Source organism: Armigeres subalbatus, chromosome 2 (genome assembly GCF_024139115.2).
Source record: "Armigeres subalbatus isolate Guangzhou_Male chromosome 2, GZ_Asu_2, whole genome shotgun sequence".
Taxonomy (NCBI): domain Eukaryota; kingdom Metazoa; phylum Arthropoda; class Insecta; order Diptera; family Culicidae; genus Armigeres; species Armigeres subalbatus.
Genome location: NC_085140.1, coordinates 330497859 through 330519660, shown reverse-complemented (window position 1 = coordinate 330519660; position 21802 = coordinate 330497859). Strand labels below are relative to the sequence as shown.

The window sequence follows — 21802 nt, the reverse complement described above, 5'->3', positions numbered from 1 at the left end:
TTTCACTCAAAATAATTTTCACTTAGAAGCTACTTGAAAACATATGCAGATATTTTCTATGTAGTTTCGGGTGTAAAAGTTAAATGATTCATTAGTGATGGCACTCATGATCCTTAATTCACTAGAAAATAGAATAAAATTTAAGTGAATTTTCGTTTGGCCATGTACTTAAATTTTAAGTGAAACTTCGATATTTTTGATATCCCATCCATTAGAAGCGGACGAGAACAAAAAAAGAAGTAGAAAATTTATTCAAACTCAAACATGCTTTTTGCAAATCGTTCTCATAATGCTTCTGCAAAATGTTTCATTAGCGATTGTTAATAAACGTACATTTCGCTCTGAGAACCCCACTCATATATTTTTCATACATTCATTTTGAGTAGAATTCACAAGAAGAGTATATAGATATTATTTTCTATGTTTTATGATGAGTCTCACTACATTTCTTATTAAGATGCACTTGTGATTTGAGTCAGTTTTATTTGATTCCAGTAAGCTCGATAAAAATTTCGATTTTTAAAGTCTACATGACTTTTTATAGTGGAATTAAAGTGACAATTATTTTGAGTGTTTGAATAATATTTTGGAGCACTTTGGAAGAATCAATGAAAAAACGGGACATATTGAGGATTTTTTAGATTACGACGGGACAGCACAATAAGGTCTAAAAAACGGGACTGTCCCGTTAAATACGGTACGTATGGTCAGCCTACTTCGACCCCCTAGGGCTAGTGGGACCAGTCATAGTTCAAGCGAAAATTTACATTCAGGAACTGTGGAAACTTGAATGTGGATGGGACGAACCACTCAGTACAGAGCTACAAGAACAGTGGCAAGAATATCGTCGTAACCTTGCAGGTCTGGACAGTTTATCAGTTCCACGATGGGTGGGAATCACGACATCCGTTGCTATCGAACTACATGGTTTTTGCGACGCATCCGAGAAGGCTTATGGAGCCTGTATTTTTGTACGAACCATCTCTGCAGATGGAGCAATATCCATACATCTGCTGACTTCGAAATCCCGCGTAGCACCTCTTGAAAACCTTAATCGAAAGAAGAAACGACAATCGATCCCTCGTTTGGAGCTATCGTCAGCTCTACTGCTGGCACATTTGTACGAGAAGGTTGCGTCTGGCATCGGCATAACTGCGCGACCGTACTTCTGGACGGATTCCACAATAGTCAAATGTTGGCTATCTTCGTCGCCAGTGTTGTCCTACACTCAGTGCAAAAAGTTCTGCTCTTTAATTTTACTCCATCTAAACGATTATAAAGTCTTAACTAAGTAAGTGCAACTAATAGAGGGATATATGAATTTTCTAAATGTCATATTAAACTATTGAAAAAATGCACAGATGGAGTGTTTTCACTGGAGTGTATTTTCAGCGCGCGCGCTCCTGTGGCTCTGACGTGCATTTGTTTGACAGTTTGACATGACATTTAGAAAATTCAAATCTCCCTCTATTAGTTGCACTTATTTAGTTAAGACTATAAAATCGTTTAGATGGAGTAAAATCAAAGAGCAGATTTTTTTGCACTGAGTGTAGGACAACACTGTTCGTCGCCTTCTAGATGGAAGGAATTTGTAGCTAATCGTGTCTCAGAAATACAGCATATCACAAAGAACGGAGTATGGAACCACGTTTCCGGGCTGGAGAACCCTGCAGATGTTATTTCCCGCGGAATGATCCCATCTCAGCTGCAGTATCAGTCCCGTTGGTTGTTTATCTCGCTCGATCATTTCGTTACTGTCGCATTCTAATCTTGCGATGGTTTAGTAGTGTGCAAACGTTGTTTTCCATGTCTGTTGTTTGCCGGTCAGCTGGATTGTATGCATTATGCAAGTAGGCTGCAGATAAACCGGTTTTTCCAAGAAATAAAGAAAGTGTCCAACTAGTAATTGCACGCGTGAACAGCCGTCTTTTCCCCTACTTTGAATTCAGCAAGACGCACCGATTGAATACTTAATATGCTGGTAGTTTTCTACGGATACGAGATCTGGACGATGCTCGTGGAGGACCAACGCGCAGTTGGAATTTAGGAAACGAAAGGGTTGCGTAACATCTATGGTGCTGGGCAGATGGTGGACGGTACGTGGAGGAGGTGAATGGACCACGAGTTGCATCAGCTGTTGGGAGAATCGTCCATCGTTTACACCGCCAAAACCGGACGACTGTGGTGTGCCCGCCACGTAGCCAGAACTTCGGACAGTAATCCAGTGCAAATGGTTCTCGACAACGATCCGACGGGCATCAGAGGGCGAGCTGCGCGCCAGCAAGGTGCAACGATCATGTGGAAGACCCTCCATAGACTGCGTAGTTGGCGACATGCAGCCATGGACCGAGCTGAATTGAGAAGACTTTTATGTACTGCAAAGGTCACTCCAACCTTATTCTAAGTGAAAAGGTGAATAATTCCCGATGCCGGAATTGACAACAATTCGATGCCAGTTAGGGCACAGTTGATAAGGGTCTCAATGAGTTAGAAAAACTTCGACCTCACTTGATGGGATGAAAATTGTGTTTTGTCATACAAGTGCTCCACACTCTCAATGTATTAACACGTGCGTCTCAGGATCTGCATACCAAAATTGACTTGTGATTGAAATCAGACTGGAAAAAGGGAAACCGTATCAATTTATATGAAAACGCATTTTTTCATTCTCAATCGAACTTTCGGCATCATTCAAAAACCTGCATAGATTTAATTTGTTATAAAAATCTCTTTATTGTACAAACAATCTTTGTTTTCATTCAATAATACTTTCAATAGCAATAATTTTACAATAATATATCTTTTAGGTACACTTCAATATTGAGTACAGATTTATTTATAACCTTTATCTAATTTCTCTAGCTTCGTTTTGAGTTATCGTCTGGTTCGCACTCTGATAACGATTCGGTTTGCCTATGTTTTTCTGCATTTCGTTAAATTATTGTTTCCATTTTCTTGTTACTATTTTTATTACGTTTTCCTCTGTCTTACTTTAAATTGTCTATTTTACACCTTGATTTGCGTTTGTGTTTCCATTGGCGAAAAAGAAGAAAAGTCAACGGTGTCGTACCCGGATGACTCTTCGCATCAATTTTGGTTTCTTATTTGTAACGTCCACAGCACTTAAGCACATTCAAAACTTACTGGCTAAACACAAAAAAGTTTGCGGGCATTTGTAGAAAAATCATCGCTTGGTTTGCTCGGGTTCGAACGGATTGATGGCGTGCGATTCGGATAAAAGATTGCTTCGTTCGTTTGGGATGCTCCTGGATGATGGGTCCTTCGGTATCACACACAGCTCTCCGGCACGTGGTTCGTCATCAGGAAGTCTTCAATTCCTTTCAGGTTGATCTCCGCCACGGAGATGTCCTCGTCCTTGAAACTCACGATGGTGGTCGTTGCCGTGCAGGAGGACGTGGCAGTTACTGATACTGGCGTGGGCGGCGGTAACCGAACCGTTTTGGGTTTAAACGATATGTCGGAATTCATGGGAATCAGCTCTTCCTGCTGTATGTCCGTGAGGCGGGGATACTGGAAGGGGTTATAAAACTGTTAGAGTTTTGAGTCGAAATAACGGACGGCTAACTTACGGGTATTAGGTCAGGATCTTGTTCATCGTCTATGGTTTCAATCTTATTCCTAGTTTTTATACTATTACCCATGCTACTTTTCCACTTGGAAGCCTTTTGAGATTTGTCCTTCTGTAATTATGCAAATTTAAGTTAAGATCCTCTAAAACAACAATTTCAAATAAAAATACCTTGGGTTGATCCATCAACAGGAGCGTGTTTTTGGACTCCTCCGTGTATCGTTTCTCCTTATCAATAGTTTGCTTAAGTCTTTTCGATTTCAGATAAATTCTTACAACTATAACGACTATTATGAGCACGATGGTCAGCAGCAGACCGATCAGGATCGGAGTCAACAGCGTAGACTTTTTGTCATCGGTTTGCTCCTGCTCTTCGACGGCTGGGATGAAAAGGTCGGCGATGAATACTCCCGGACTACGACCCTTCTGATTCACCGCGTAAACGATCATCTTGAGCGTGTCTGGCTGGTGGATATTTGGCAGTTGCTCCCTGAGCGAAACGAACGACGTGGAAAAAGTTGGCTCCTCGGAATTGGTCAAGTTGATCCTGAAATACAGATTCGTCGGTTATCTAATTGAACTTGTTTTCTACAAAGTTTAGTCCGAATTACCCAAAACCAGGATTTCGACTGGACATCATCTCCAGTAGAAATTTCTGCCGCAAGCCGCCGTCATACCCGGAATGGCAGTAGACGTCCACCTTGGAGCTACTGTTGGACCACTCGCAGTTGATCACCGATGTCGGCAGCCCCGCGGTTATCAACTGGAAGATGCAGGGCTCAGCCATGGTTCCGATCTCGTTCGTGCCCCAGCAGGAGAGGGTTCCGTAGTCCCGATCCGATTCGGGTGTGTACTCCAGCAGGCTACTGGTGCCATTGTTGGTGAACCGATCCGGGTCGATTTCGATCACTTCTTCGGAGTTTTCGAACCGCCAGTAGAATCGGCTCGCGTTGGGGTGTGCCACTATATTACAACTAACTAACACCGTTTCGCCTATCGATACGCCCAGGTTGATGATCTTATCGGTGGTGCAGAAAGGAGCGTCTGTAAGTCATCGAGAAGTAAATTCCGATAAAACAAAGATAAGATTTGTATCGCTTGGAAAATCAGAAATATGTTAATAAAGACAGCACGACTCTACAAGATCGACCAAAAATCTTTTTTTAGCTGATTATGTTTTGCAATTCAAATATAGCGGCACAAAATTCGATTGTCGTAGTTTACCAAGATTAATGGCACTTGGTTGGGGAAGGGGTTGAGAATTAAGAAAGGAAGGATCACTTTTTGAATTGATAAAATGAGGGAATCGAAAACATTTCAGAGAGGCATCGTAAAGCGTGTTGTTTTGGGAGGAGTACGTTAAGTACTACGTAGGACCAGTCACGGCAGTGACCTCTCAATCTGTTCGATTTCACTAACATTGGATTGTTCGTGGAAAGTAATTCAAGATCCCCATGGTAGTGATCACTTGCCAATCGAAATCTCAATCGTGTCAGTCTCGCCAGATCGACGTTGCGTACGACCTCACGAAACACATTGACTGGGGAAGATACACTGAGGCGATCATCGTCGGTGAGTATTCGGTCGATATTCTTCCTCCGCTGGAAGAATACCAGTTTCTCTCCGGGCTAATCCTAGACAGCGCAGTTCAATCACAGCGTCGATCTATACCGGGATCTCAAATACGTCGGCGTCCGCCTTCTCTTCTTTGGCGGGATGAAGAATGTACCAAAGTCTATCGGGAAAAGTCAGACGCGTTTAAGGACTATTGAAAGCGTGATACTCGAGATAATTACGATCGTTATGGAATGGAATGGACAGAATTAAATTCAACTTGCTTAAAAACCTCCCAGACGTCGCGAAGAGGCGCATGCTGAATTTATTCAATCAATTCGTGGAAAGCAACATTGTTCCGGATGAATGGAGACAAGTGAGGGTGATCGCTATCAAAAAACCCGATAAACCCGCTTCGGATCATAACTCGTACCGTCCAATTGCGATGTTGTCGTGTATACGGAAGCTGTTAGAGAAGATGATTCTCAATCGGCTTGACAGATGGGTCGAATCAAATGGTTTTCTTTCAGATACTCAATTTGGATTCCGCAGAGGCAAGGGAACGAACGACTGTCTTGCGTTGCTTACTACAGAAATCCAACTGGCTTATTCTCAAAAAGAACAAATGGGTTCAGTTTTCTTGGACATTAAGGGGGCTTTTGACTCAGTTTGCGTTGACGTCCTTTCAGACAAACTCCACGAGTGTGGGCTTTCACCAATACTATATAACTATTTGTACAACTTGTTGTCTGAGAAACATATGAGTTTTTCTCATGGAAACTCAACAACTTCACGAATTAGTTACATGGGTCTCCCCAGGGCTCATGTTTAAGTCCCCTTCTTTACAATTTTTATGTTAGAGGCATCGATGGATGTCTTGTGGGAAATTGCTCGTTAAGACAGCTTGCGGATGACGCTGTTGTCTCCTTTACAGGAACAGGGGCGGGCGATCTGCAAGGACCATTGCAAGATACTCTGGACAAATTGTCTACTTGGGCTTTGAAGCTGGGTATCGAATTCTCTCCGGAGAAAACTGAGCTGATTGTCTTTTCTAGGAAGCATACGCCAGCAAAATTAAAGCTTCATCTTAGGGGTAAGAAAATCTCTCAATGCATTTCACATAAATACTTAGGGGTCTGGTTCGATTCGAAAGGCACCTGGGGAATGCACATTAAACATTTGTATCAGAAATGCCAACAAAGAATCAACTTCATGCGGACAGTTACCGGTACGTGGTGGGGAGCCCACCCGGAAGATTTGATAAAGCTATATCGTACAACGATCTTGTCGGTTATCGAATACGGTAGTTTTTGTTTTCAAGCCGCCCCAAAAACTCATATATTGAAGCTCGAACGCATCCAATATCGTTGTCTCCGCATCGCGTTAGTCTGTATGAACTCGACTCATATAATGAGTTTGGAGGTACTCGCGGGAGTACTTCCTTTATCAGATCGCATCGCGGAAATATCGTTCAGATTCAGATTAAGAATTTTGAGAAGCTAATCGAACGAAACTTCCAATCAAAATTTATGACACTGTACTACTGGTACATGAGCCTGGAGATTGGCCCTTCTTCGAATGTTCCCAATCGTGGTTGCTTCTTAGAATCCTCCAGTTCTTCTGTAGTTTTTGATCTGACCATGAGAGAAGAGATCCATGGAATTCCAGATCCTCTCCGAATGGAGTGTATACCACCAATTTTCACAAGTAAACAGCCATGTCAGTTGCGTCAAAAATTTTTTCACCGACGGGTCAAAAATAAATGAAACCACTGGATTTGGTGTCTTCAACGAATTGCATAGCGCCGCTCGAAAACTTCAAAATCCTTGTTCCTTATATGTTGCAGAATTAGCAGCTATACACTACGCATTAGAGCGAATTGCCTCTCTTCCCTCTGTTCAATACTTAATTTTTACGGATAGTCTCAGCTCAATAGAGGCTATACGTTCAATGAGGCCGGTACAGCACTCACTGTATTTCCTGAGCGAAATACGATCCATATTGAGTGCTATATCGAATCGCTATTACACTATCACTTTGGTATGGGTCCCTTCACATTGCTCGATCCCGGGTAATGAGAGAGCGGACTCACTTGCCAAGGTGGGCGCTATGGAAGGTGATATATACGAGCGTCAAATCGCCTTTAACGTTTTTTTTCTATTTCTCGTCAACAGGCCTTGCTCAGTTGGCAACGAAAATGGGATGAAGGAGATTTGGGTAGGTGGTTACATTCCATTCTCCCGCAGGTTTCGAAAAGACCTTGGTTCAAGGGGTTGGACCTTAGCCGAGACTTTATTAAGGTAATGTGTCGGCTAATGTCCAACCACTACTCACTAAACGCGCATTCCTATCGAGTAGGGCTCGCAGACAGCAATCGATGCGGTTGTGGGGCAGGCTATCAGGACATCAATCACGTTGTCTGGAACTGTCCCGAATACGATATTGCCAGGTCCGATTTATATGTATCCCTCCGGGCCGGAGGGAAACCAGAAAATGAGGACATTAGAGATGTGTTGGGAAAGCTTGATCTTGACTACATGGCCCTTGTTCACAATTTTTTGAAGCGCATCTGTTTGATTCCCTCTCCCCCCATTCGTAGGGCCATGTCCACCTTGTATTCTCCCACTCCGCTCGGTAGAAACGTTTTGCTTGTATCATTGCAGTTTGTCCCTGTTCTACACCACACCAATCATCATTGGAAGACTGCATCAACGCTACCTACGGACACCAATATGATCCCAAGCCCCTATCCCATCCAATTTTTTTTATATGTACTCCTTAACCTCGACCAAGCCGCGAGTTTTTCGGCTCCCCAACACTAACATACGAATATAAGAAGCAAGCGATGAAATTGTAATAAAATTTCAATTGACTTTCGGCTCCGTTATGCCTTCGAGCGCTTGAGCCTTCAAATAAACGCTAATAAAAAAAACCGCCACGGCAGCAGAAATCTCACACTCCGGTACACTGTCATCCCTAGCTGCATGATTTGGGTTGCAGCAACTCAAATGTGACTTAATTCGTCTACATATTTGAAGCATGCAAATAAACGCAATATTCAATCGATCTAACTGTTCTTTTAAATCGAAATAAATTTAAAATGTACTTGTTTGTAAAAGTCAGTCAAATTTAATTGAATATCAAATAATAATTCGTTTGTTGGGATGAGCTGCAACTTTACACTTCGTTGATTTTTAAAATTATTGCTGTGTAGGTAAATGACGACCTCCCAATCTTCTTGTAACTTTATTTTTGTATTTTGTTAATCAATGCAATAATAAATTAATATTATATATGAAAACATAAAATATGATAATATAAAACATTTGAGAAACTAAAATATAATAATCATGAAAGTATAAAGATTAAATATCTGATAAAAATAAGCATACAAAGATGTAAAACACGAAAAAATGAAAATATTAAAATACAACAAGACAAAACAAGACAAAAGAACAAATATGTAATTATGAAAATATTAAAAATAAAATATATGCAATTATAATCGCTTCAACACGAGTTTATGAAAACAAGATAAAATCTTATATATAAAAATGAAATGGTCTGTGTTCGTATCCGCATAACTCGGAAACGGCTGGATGGATTTTTTTCATTTCTTCAGCAGAAACATTCGTTATAGTTTCCGACGGGTTTATATGATATTTCCCCAGTCTAAAATTATTAGTTAAGTTGAGTAAATCGTGAAAAACTAAAACTAAGATTCGTATGGAAATTTTGCATGGGCAGTTCATCGCACATTTTCGCCTACTATGCAGGACAACGTCTGCCGGGTCGACTAGTTAAAATATAAAAATATGAAAAAAAGAAAATATGAAAATGATGCAAAATGAAAATGTGATAAAATTTGAAAAAAAAATAATACTAAGAAAATATGAATATGTTAAAAATAAAATTACAAAAATAATATACTAATATAAAATATAAAAATAAAATATACCGAATAATTATTTAAGAACTCTTAGGGGAAATGTTACATGGTTATGAGACTAGAAATTTTCGGTTTACTTTACTGTGAGGAATCAAATAAACGAAAATATGAAAATATTCAAGTAAAAGTATATGTAAAAAACCCTGATTAATCCACCTAGCGGTGATGATGCCTTTCTCGCTCGTTCAAATGGGTTGACAAACATATTAGAAAAGTCTAATATAACACTAAATAGATCTTATTTTTCAAATTTGTTTATGGCAGCCCTTACTTTGTACCGTTAAATGCACAAAAACGATCCATAAATAACATCAGAATGTTCCATAAAACGCTACCTCAAATCCAAAAAATAGCTCAGGCTTATCCATAAAGAATAATTTTAAGATCCATAACTAAGCTAAAAAAAATATATCAAATAATTGTAAAATAAGTATGTACCTTTAAACATGATCAAGAAAAACAATATCATTCCTGCTATTTTCCCATGAACGTATGACAAATGATCCATAAATGTTTGGAAAATTATTCATAGAAAACTACATTTAATAAAAAAAATACAATTTTGCGCAATTTTTATCGTGATTATGATCCATAACTTCGGTGATATGATCCATAATTTTGGTCAATTGACAAACTTTCTGTTTTCTGTTTTGAAGTCAGAATCCAGCTTAGGCTTCTGGCACCTTCTGGAATAGTATGATTCTTCATCATATAGATAAGAATTCATTTTTTTGCTGATGAGCAGTTCCGTTTTGTCAATGCCATTTAACCACTTTTCAATTAAGATTTACGATTTTGATCCGACTTTATAAAGTCTTAGAAGAATTCTACTAGGGTTGCTTTTCTTCATATAGAGAGCATTTCGGCATTTCTCAGCTTCTCCCACATAATCCGAGTGCTATTTGAAATCTTCAAACAGATATGTTGTCGCTATGAATGGGTTTCCAATTAATTGGTCTCGTGAAGTCCAAGATTTAGGATTCATGTATAGCATGAATTAATTAACTATCAAAAACACAGAAGGTATGCAAACGAAAAGGTACGATTATAGTTAGTTAAAATTTATAGAACATCAAAACCATTTACTAAAATAAATTGTTTTATTTTCAAACTAATTGTTAGCCCAGCCATGTTTTACATATACTGTGCCAATATGAATTATTTGCTGCAACGCCAGGAAGAATGCATTACAGTGAATTCAAATCAAATGTTGAAATTGATTCTGAAGTTGCTTCCATGCACACCAAAACATTATGAATATTAGGTGACATATCTGACATCTGACATTATGACACAAAAGCACATGACGTAAACTCAATCGTATATGTTTCTCAACGTCAGATGATTTAAATATGCCACGGAACCTAAACACAGCACAGGTGCGTTGCCGCACGAATGTACAAGCAACCGATGATCAGTGCAAATTGAGTATAACCTGTTATACTTCGATCATCACATATCCAAGAAGCGGAGAGAGCCAAGGGTAACGCTTTAGGCTGTCACTCAGCGGGTCTATGTTCGATGCTCATCCTGACTCTCTTTTTATTTATTGTTAAATTTTAACATTTTTAGTTAATACCAATAAATTTTATTCATTTTTTTCCATAGCTCAATACCAAATTTTTAAAACGACTTATCTGCATTTTTAAACAAAGATTAAAACATCGATTTGTCAAGTCTGAGAGACGAGAGCACTCCCATGCAATCCAACACCACCAACAGCTAGCCGAAGTATTTACCTATATGTTAGACACACAAGGATGTTATCGATCATTTAGTAATCTGCGTTCGATCATTTAGTAGTTTGTCTATAACTCATTCCAGAGGCTGAATTCCAAAATGTGTTATACGGTGGACTTCTGATGCGAAGGTTTTTCTATATATCTGTTTAATATATCGATGTTTCAATTCCACCATTGAAGGAGTTACAGTGTTAGTTGCAGTGACTTATACCAAATGATAACAAAATTCCAATCATTCAGTATAAGCTACTGCTACTAGCTCTATAGCTCTATTACCAGTATAATTGAAACATCGAACTGTTAGGCAGAGTTGTAGATAAACCTTTGAATTAGCAGTCCACCATACAACATATTTTGAAATCTAGCCTCTGGAATGTGTTATTGACAAACTACTAAATGATTGAACGCAGATTACTAAATGATCGAAAACATCCTTGTAGTGTAGATATGTAGCCTACATGGCTTTTAATCGAAATAATGAAACTTTCATGTTACCAATCTAAGAGAAAATTAAATTTCTAAACCGAAAAATCAAAACTATTTTCGGCTAAAATGTGTTTTACGGTTTAATAAGAATTTTAAAATTGACGTTATACCCGTGCAGGTTGAAACAAAAAGCATCAGCCGGCCCCCATTTTGTTTACTTATACTGACTAATAATAACTAATAAAAAAAATAATGTTATTAACAGTATAAGTTATTACAAGCTAGTGTTTCATCTCTGTTATTAATTAAATTAATACAATAAACTGTAGGACAGAGCAGTCGAAAAATATTCGCACCAGAAGTCCACCATAAAACACGTTTTGAAATTTAACCTCTGGAATAAGTCATCGAGAAACTAAATGATCGAATTTAGATTACTACATGATCCAAAACATGTTTGGATTGTAGAAAAGTTTGGATACATTTTCATTGACTTGCAAGAATGAAAAATTTTCTCCGAATCCTTCCGAAACTCAGATTCTCCCACATAATCCCAGTGCTATTTGAAATCTTCAAACAGATATGTTGTCACTATATGAATGTTACAATTAATTGGTCTAGCGAAGTCCAAGATTTAGGACTCATGTATAGCATGAATTAATTAACTTTCAAAAACCACACAGAAGGTATGCAAGCGAAAAGGTAGGAATAATACTAAATTAATATTTATAGAAAATCAAAACCATTTACTAAAATAATTTGTTTTATTTACAAACTAATTGTTAGACCATCCATGTTTTACATACACTGTGGCAATATGGATTGGATTGGTGGATTCAAATTAAATATTGAAATTGATGTTGCTTCCCTGCACACCAAAACACTATGAATATTAGGTGACTTATCTGAATGAATTGACACAAAAGCACATGACGTAAACTCAATCGTATATGTTTTTCAACGTCAGATGATTTAAATATGCCACGGAACCTAAACACAGCAGCCGGTGCGTTGCCGCACGAATGCACAAGCAGCAGATGATCAGTGCAAATTGCGTATAACCTGTTATACTTCGATCACCAATCTTTCAAGAAGTAAAGATAGCTGAGGGGTAACGTTCTAGGCTCTCACTCAGAGAGTCCTGTGATCAACGCTCGTTCGGCTCTATTCTTTTTTTTTTTTTCAAAAACATATTTTCTAGTATAATACCAATGAACTTTAAACAATTTTTATTTTCTATAACTCAATACCAAATTTTTAAAACGAATTCTCTGCGTTTGTAAACAAAGATTAGAACATCGATTCGTCAAATCTAAGAGGCGAGAGCACTCCCACGCAATCCAACACCACCAACAGATAGCCGAAGTCTACACCTTTATATCAGGCTACATATCTACACATGTTGTTTAATCGAAATAATTAGACTTTCGTGTTGCCAATCTAAAAGTGGCAGTGCGAGTTGGCTCTTGTTTCGGACGGCAGAACAATCGCGCGATTTGCCGAAATTTTGTGTTTTGCATTGCGCGGCCGGTAATAAAGTTAATTAGTGCAGTGCGTGTTGGCTCTTGTTTCGGACGGCGGAACGATCGCGCGGTTTGCCGAAATTTTGTGTTTTGCATTGCGCGGCCGGTAATAAAGTTAATTAGTGCAGTGCGAGTTGGTTCTTGCTTTGGACGGCAGAACAATCGCGCGATTTGCCGAAATTTTGTGTTTTGCATTGCGCGGCCGGTAATAAAGTTAATTAGTGCAGTGCGTGTTGGCTCTTGTTTCGGACGGCGGAACGATCGCGCGGTTTGCCGAAATTTTGTGTTTTGCATTGCGCGGCCGGTAATAAAGTTAATTAGTGCAGTGCGAGTTGGCTCTTGTTTCGGACGGCGGAACGATCGCGCGATTTGCCGAAATTTTGAGTTTTGCATTGCGCGGCCGGTAATAAAGTTAATTAGTGCAGTGCGAGTTGGCTCTTGTTTCGGACGGCGGAACGATCGCGCGGTTTGCCGAAATTTTGTGTTTTGCATTGCGCGGCCGGTAATAAAGTTAATTAGTTCAGTGCGTGTTGGCTCTTGTTTCGGACGGCAGAACGATCACGCGATTTGCCGAAATTTTGAGTTTTGCATTGCGCGGCCGGTAATAAAGTTAATTAGTGCAGTGCGAGTTGGCTCTTGTTTCGGACGGCGGAACGATCGCGCGATTTGCCGAAATTTTGTGTTTTGTTTTGTTTTTCCTTAGGACGGTTCGTAAGTAAATTGATGAATATATTTTATTATTTTTACAGCATATACTGTTATTGACAAACGCTCTATATTGTCGAATAGAGCTCCTATTATTCACCTTTCCCACTAACACAAATTTTCCTTCCCGAGACATCTATGAAAGTAGTATGGGTTCCCTGCATCTTCACTAGTAGATGTTGAACTAACATTCCTTCCCTTCCTTCCGTGATTGTAAGGACGTGGCCAGGTATACAACTCCTACTGTATAGGAAAAGGTACTAATCCCAAGTACCAATTTGCGACAATATACAGTAGATTGCTCAATTGAGCATTGTATAGCCACCCACGATTTGTACAATCACATATGCTATGCTATGCTATGCTTTCGTGTTGCCAATCTAAAAGTAAATTAAATTTCGAACCTGAAAAATCCAACTATTTTCGGTTAAAATGTGTTTTAACGTTTTAACAACCATTTTAAAATTGACGTCCTATATCCCTTGCCGGGTGAAATAAAAGGCATCATCCGGCCCCCATTTTGTTTACTCGCTTTCGTCAGGGCCATGCGGTGTGTTGGTGATGCTTCCTTCTGCGATATTCATCCGACGGCAAGCGAATGAAGCGAATGCAGTGCCGTTCGCTCCCGCCGAAATGTGCTTGCATAGCGTCCTCACGCACATCAGCTGCGCTCCCATACGCTGATTGAACGCCGCTGATCGAACTCGTATGTAGGGTATGCGAGCGCATGATAGCAAAATAATAGAAAAAATGGGCCTGATTACGTTTAGTAAAGAGAAACGTTATTAATTATTGAACACATTTCTTTTCGTTAAAGGTTACCCAAATAAACACTTATAAGGCGATCATGGCCTCAGTGGAGACAATGGGGTCTTAATAATATTGTTCATCATTGCATTACTTAACGTTTGCTTTACTTGAAGCGACACGTTGTAATTGTGCCATTATGAATATTAATTGAAAACAATAATTTCTCCAACAAATTGGCTTTCCTATTTATATACTGCCGCCGCAAACGTAACTGTTCCATATTTTCTTCCATGCAAAATCAATATTGGACGATTATGCTTGCGACGGCAGTATAGTGGAGCTCATTTTACCTCCAAGAAATTTAGATTAATTATTAAGACGAAATGAATCCAATTTCATTTCTAGCAAATTCAAAGTTTGTCTATTTGTTAATGCATTAAAACTATCAATTTCGAATTATCAAATATATATTTTCTTTCATTGATTCAATAATACTCCCAATATTGGCACCGTTACCCTAGCAGAGTGAACTCTGTGGCTTTGAAAAGAAATGCACACATACTAATTTGATAAATACTGTACGACTTCGGTTTACTCATACCATGTGTGTTCCGATAGTTTTGTGGTATGGCAAGCGCCTTCCGCCCCAGAGGTCAGAAGTTCGAAACTAGGTGTATTCAGTTGAGAACATTTTGCTATTTTTTTATTCGCAAAAACAGTTTTTTGGCCATAACTCCAGATTGCGATGAGCTATTGATCTAATTTTCAATAGCAAACAATGGGACTGAATTCCGCGTCGTCTGCAACTTGTTGCGAGCAAATCGGACAATGGGAAGTTCAAAAAAGTGTGTCTACAAAATTTGTACACATACACACATACAAACACACACACATACATACATACACACATACAGACATCACCTCAATTCGTCGAGCTGAGTCGATCGGTATATAAAAATCCTATCAAAATTTTGTTTTTGAAGCAGTATTACAGCCTTTACGTACACTTAGTGTACGAGAAAGGCAAAAATGAAAGGTTACTGACAGTATTCCCATCAAGTTTCATGTCCACGCAATAAATAAATTTTATAAACTAGCTCATAATTGAATTGGTTCATAAAAAATATTTAGAGAGTGTAGAATATAATTTATGCATACTAGCAACACACATGAGGTGAATCAGTTACTAATTCTCATGTATGACTTAATTTGGTCATATCACAGATAACAGATATTGAGGCTGGCATCCCATACGTGTGTAAACATCCACAACCGTTATTTCAAATGCATTTTAAATTGGGACCGCGTTTGGCAATCGATTGGAGATGGCGCAAGGATCATTGTTATTGAAAACGCAGCCCGATTACGGCTGTCAAATGCATTGGCTGCGTTCGACGGTTGTAATTCAGCTGCATCCTTAGGTACTGCCGCAATCAGTTGAGTAGATGGCAGTAGTGGGCCAACGTATATCAATTCAAAAGTTTACACAAGATTTTCAATAAAATTTGTTCTAGCTTCAATATCTGTTATCTGTGGTCATATATAAGTTACCGCAAATAAATCAATGTGAATTGTGCTGATAGGGTAATCACTTGTCATAAGACAATTTGTAATTGTAACTTACCAGATATGTAAGGCCTTCTTTACTGTCTCATACTTGACTCGACTAAATGTTTGGATGGGCTCGGAGGACATGATTAGATACATACCTTCGCTGGAGACATAGTTCCAGGCGAGGTTGATTTGGTTGACAGACTACTTGATCCACATCCAGGGCGATTTGGGGGACTCATAACATCGCATTTTTATGTACCAAACTTGTGCATGGGCTCGGAGGATTGGATAAAATCATCTGAAGGAGACATATTTCAAGACAGGGTTTATTTGCAAGTCGTGGTTCATTTGGTAAGTAATTTAAAAACAATTATGTCCACTAAATTGCGTTGATGTTGTGGCTGAAGGCATCATGGTAGCCTTGGTTGATTGGGTAGGCCATTTGATTCAAACTCCAGGACCATTTGAAGATCTTACAATATTTCCTATGCCTGGATTTGAGACGCAGTTGGAAGACAATTATTCGGAGGACATGATAGGGTTTATACTGCGACTGAGGACATCATGGAAGCCTTGGTTGATTTGATAGACCATTTTACTCAAAATCCAGGATAATTCGGAGTTCTTAGAACATCTCAAATGCCTGCACTCGAGACGCAAGTGAAAGATAAATACTCGGAGGACATAAATGAGTTGATACAGTGGCTGGAGGCATCATGGAAGCCTTGGTTGATTCGATAGACCATTTTACTCAAACTTCAGAACAATTTGGAAATCTTACAACATCTCAAATGCCTGCATTTGAGAGGTAAGTGAAAGATAAATACTCGGAGGACATAATTGGGTTGATACCGCGGTATGGGGCATCATGGAAGCATTGGTTGATTCGGTAGACCATTTGATTCAAACTCCAGGACAATTTGGAGATCTTACAACACCTCATATGATTGGATTTGAGACGCAAGTGAAAGACAAATACTCGGAGGACATAATTGGGTTGATACTGCGGCTGAGGGTATCATGGAAGCCTTGGTTGATTCGGTAGACCATTTGATTCAAATTCCAGTACAGTTCGGAGATCCTAGAACATCATAATTTGTTATAACAGATGTTTCGTATATAGTTTACATTTATTTTAACAAGTTCACAGTAGACAACATGATTGAAAACATTTTCTGAAACTTCATACATACTGTGGTATAAAGTGATTCCTAAAGGCACCGAATGATCATCGTATGCATATGCATTTTTCTAAATCCGTTGCTTTACTCCCACTGCTCTAGTGGAAAATTGAACACCCCTAGATACAATATTTTGCAATGTCCAGAAACTATAAGAGATGGCTAAGAGGTTGGTGAAAATACTGAGAAAATCGGTTGAAAAACCACTGAGATATAAGTGCTGTCCAATGAGCAGCTCGAAGTAGCTCGAAGTTGTTCCTGTCACGCTCATGCCCGTTTGTTGACAAAAAAGAACGAGCAGGACGGGAACAACTTCGAGCTACTTCGAGCTGCTCATTGGACAGCATTATAGTCATTTGAAAATTTAGTTACAACGATTTTCTGCACGAATGTATCCGCGTAAGTTTTTTTAGCGAATCAATCCTAGTGTTAAAGAAGCTGTGCCTGCCGTGTGTGAGTTATTCCAGTTCGTGACAGCAGCGCGTACTGACGTACTTTTCGCTCGCGCATTTTTTTTTCGTTCGTTCGCTGTGTTGACGTTCACAGCATGCAGCCACCACACGGACATTTGGAAGTACCCATTAAACGGGTATCGAGTACCCATTTTTTCGAAAGGTTCTGGAATGTCAAAAAATGGGCATTTTTCTGATGACATAAAATGTATATTTTTATCCCATTATGAAATAGCTCTTCTCACACAAAATAATGGGTAAATTTGGCCCATGTTGTTAATTGTTCACCACCGCCATATTTTTTCTTCAATCGAAGTGTGTGCTTGAAAATTAACAAGTAAGCCCACAAGTAATATTTTATTAAAGATCCGCTATTCGTATTTCCAATGTGAGATGCTTCGGAAGATAATAATAGTGATCAGCAAGATAACGGAAGACCTCGTGAGCTGAGCCAAATAGTAAGTTTTTCTTCATTTGTTCATCACTTTTTCCTTTGTAATACAGAGCATTTTTTTGTTGACAATTCAACTTTCCTATAATTCCCAAGCCGCTTGCTTCCAAGTTTGCATCTCTCGGTACACAAAGGATTTCAAGTATTTCCCGGGTGTTCATTTTACAAGGAGAAGTTGTCGTATGCGGACAGGAAAAATCAAATCAATCTCCCAGGGCAGCGCAAAAGTTATGTTCAATTAGCTTAAATCCCACAACAATGTTTAAACGTTGCGTTGCAATAAATATAATAAACTCATTGGTTATAATTCAATATTTAGAATTTCCTATTCCAAACAACCCTTCTTGAAAGAACACGAAATCCGCATTACATAACCTCAATTTATCGAAAATAAAAATGGGGCTTATTTACTCATTTTAACAATGAAACCCAGGTGTGAAAAGTACCCATTATTTGAAGTTTCGGTAGTGTACTCATTAATGAGTAAATCGCGTTTACCCATTAAATGAGTTATGCCGCTTTTCTTCGAAATGGGTACGAAAATACCCATTATTGGGTACTTGATTGCTTCCGTGCATAGCAGAAGAATATGCATGAAAGAAGAAGACGCATTTTTTGTCATTCTATGTTTGATGATGATCGGATGCAGTGGTGTCGGTTACGATTGATGCGATCGCTCGGAGTTCACGGCCGGTGATGGCTGAGATTGTACGACAATTCCCCGAAAACCAATTCCCCGAATGAAATTTCCCGAATGAAATTTCCCGAATAACAATTCCCCGAACGTAACATTTCCGAATGTAACAATTCCCCGAGGGCAACATTTCCCCGAATGTAACATTTCACCGAATTGTTTCCACAGTGCAGATAAAACTAAAACTGAAAAAGGAATCTGCGTCGTTTAACATAAAGTCGCATAATTGGCTTTTGACATAATTTTAAGTTGCAACAAAAGTGAGGATCGCGAGACAATTCGCTTAAAAATTGTATAAAAAAAAGATGCTGGGACATTGGGCCGAAAACAATTACAGTCAAACCTCCATGAGTCGATATAGAAGGAACCGTCGACTCATGGAAATCTCGAGATGTGGAATAGAAAATCCTTTGGAAGCTGATTGAAGGGACCATCTAAGTAACCCATGAAATATTTTTATGCCATATTACATAATTTGCTTCCATGAGTCGATATCGAGTCATGGAACATCGACTCATGGAGGTTTTACTGTATGCCGAACCGTCATTAGGCCGAGTGAGAAGTAAGAAGTGAAAAATGAATAGTGAGTAGTGAAAAGTGAGACGTGAGAAGTGAGAAGAGCGTAATGAGAAGTGAGTAATGAGAAGTGAGAAATGAGAAGTGAGAAGTGAGAAGTGAAAAGTGAGATGTGAGAAGCGAGATATGAGAAGTGAGATGTGAGAAGTGAGAAGTGAGAAGCGAGGAGTGAGAAGTGAGTAGTGAGTAGTGAGTAGTGGGAAGTGAGAAGTGAGAAGTGAAAAGTAAGAAATGAGAAGTAAGTACAGTAAGTAAGTACATAGTAAGAAGTGAAAAGTATGGAGTAAGAAGTGAGAAGTGAAAAATATGGTGTACTGTTCGGAGGATGGCTTTCTCAGTCTGAAGTATCAAAACGATGGTTTAGTTACTTGCCCGACGTTTCGGCCGATGGGTTGTGGCCTTTTTCAAGGGTCGTATAGTCGTAAAAAATATGATGCAAGAAGTGTTATGTGAGGAGCGAGAAAGAGCGAAATACGAAGTGAGATGTAGGAAGAGAGAATGGAAAAATTAGGAAGAAGGATAGAGATAAAGGAAGAAAATTAATGCGTCTTCCGGTATTAGGCGAAGGAAAAGGATTTTTTTTTTAAATCGCTTCGCCCGGTATTATGGGAAGACGAGTTATAATGCCTTCTTAAAATGAACACGTTTGTCCGATAAAAGACAAAGAGGGTAGATAGATCCTTCTTGAATTGTACACGTTTACCTGGAGTAAAGCGAGGGAAGGATATAATGACTTCCTTAAATGATCGCGTCTACGCAGTATAAGGACAATGGAGGAGATATTGCCTTCTTTGAATGAACACTTCATTTTTTTCGGTTTATATAATTGATATTTATTTCTAGATGCGATCTCATATATTATATCTATTCCAGCCAAACTCGTCTACATCAAAGGAAGAAACTACATTTATCATAACCTTATTGCAAGCAAATTTCTACTTCTGAAAAGGTAATTTCATTCTACTTCGGCTTATTTCGAGCTAACGCCTAACTTTAATGAATTGATCACATCTACCGTTCCCATATACCAGGTAGATACAGATTTTTAAAGAAGGAATAGCATTCACTTCTTCATTATTCTGGAAAAATACCTACTTTCAAAGTAGAGATCAAATTAATCCATTGCGTTATTCCGAGTAGATGTACTACTTTTAAAGAAGGGATCACATTCACCATTGCCTTATTCCAGGCATAGGCATTATTTTTTTTAAGGATTCATATCCATGGTTACAGTAACTTCTTAAGAAGAGAAAGACCTTACATAGGACAGGAGTTGGTTTCACAAATTTTTACCATGATGCTTTCAAACGGAATTTATGTTCGCGATTCTGCTCCACAAAATAAATTCAGTCTATGTTCGAATATTTTAGAAAAAAAAATGAATAGGAAAACACTTTATTATAATATCTTTATAATTTAACAATAAGATATATAATTTAACAGTAAGGAAGATCAAGGGCATACAATACTATTGAAAGATTTGGTCTTGTTCGGCATCTCCAAAGAGACACTCTGGAACAAATCTTTGAACGCTGCTCTGTTCGGGCGTCAATAGTCGATGACAATTATGTGTTTGCAAAAACTACTTTATTTTCGGGGATTTGTTACATTCGGGGAAATGTTACATTCGGGGAATTGTTACATTCGGGGAAATTGCATTCGAGGAATTGTTACATTCGGGGAAATTGCATTCGGGAAAATTGCATTCGGGGAATTGGTTTTCGGGGAATTGTCGTACAATCGATGGCTGAAGCTGCGATGGCAGCGGTGGTGGATGAAGAAGAATAAAATTAGCCCAGAGAGATTTGGTCTGCTCATCCAGGGAAAGTTATTGGTTTCATAATCCACATCCTTCCGGGATGGGAACGAGGCATGGCATATGAATGACCGACCATGTGTTAAGTTGTGGTTGGTACGATTGTACGACAATTCCCCGAAATCCAATTCCCCGAATGCAATTTCCCCGAATAACAATTCCCCGAATGTAACATTTCCCCGAATGCAACATTTCCCGAATTGTTTCCACAGTGCAGATAAAGCTAAAACTGAAAAAGAAATCTGCGTCGTTAAACAAAAAGTCGCACAATTGGCTTTTGATATATTTTGAGCTGCAGCAAAAGTGAGGGTCGCGGGACAATTCGCTTAAAAATTGTAAAAAAAATGAGATGCTGGTCATTGGGCCGAAGACCATTATGGCGAACTGTCATTAGGCTGAGTGAGAAGTAAGAGATGAGAAATAAGTAGAAAGTAATGAAAAGCGAAACGTGAGAAGTGAGAAGAGCGTAATGAGAAGTGAAAAGTGAGATGTGAAAAGCTAGAAATGAAAAGTGAGAAGTGAGAAGCGAGAAGTGAGTAGCGAACATTGAGTAGTGAGTAGTGGGAAGTGAGAAGTGAGACATGAGAAGTGAAAAGTAAGAAATGGGAAGGAAGTACATAGTAAGAAGAGAAAAGTGTGGAGTAAGAAGTGAGAAGTAAAAAATATGATGCGAGAAGTGTGATGTGAGGGGCGAGAAAGGGTGAAATACGAAGTGAAATGTAGGAAGAGAGAATGGAAAAATAAGGAAGGAGGATAGAGATAAAGGAAGAAAATTTATGCGTTTTCCGGTATAAGGCGAAGGAAAGGGATATTTTTTTTAAATAATCGCTTTGCCCGGTA

The 21802-nt window shown here is 38.9% G+C and overlaps 1 protein-coding gene across 1 annotated transcript in view; it reads right to left on the bottom strand.

The window, feature by feature from the left end:
• Positions 1 to 2708: 2708 nt before the first annotated feature.
• LOC134212740 (neural cell adhesion molecule 1-A-like) overlaps positions 2709 to 21802 on the bottom strand; it is a 416812-nt gene continuing 397718 nt past the window's right edge. The window contains exons 11-14 of the mRNA XM_062690855.1: positions 4201 to 4633; positions 3761 to 4136; positions 3591 to 3701; positions 2709 to 3531 (exon numbers count right to left, since the gene is read on the bottom strand). Coding sequence (XP_062546839.1) covers positions 3289 to 3531; positions 3591 to 3701; positions 3761 to 4136; positions 4201 to 4633 — 1163 coding nt within the window. The 3' untranslated portion in view covers positions 2709 to 3288. The remainder of the gene's footprint in view (positions 3532 to 3590; positions 3702 to 3760; positions 4137 to 4200; positions 4634 to 21802) is intronic.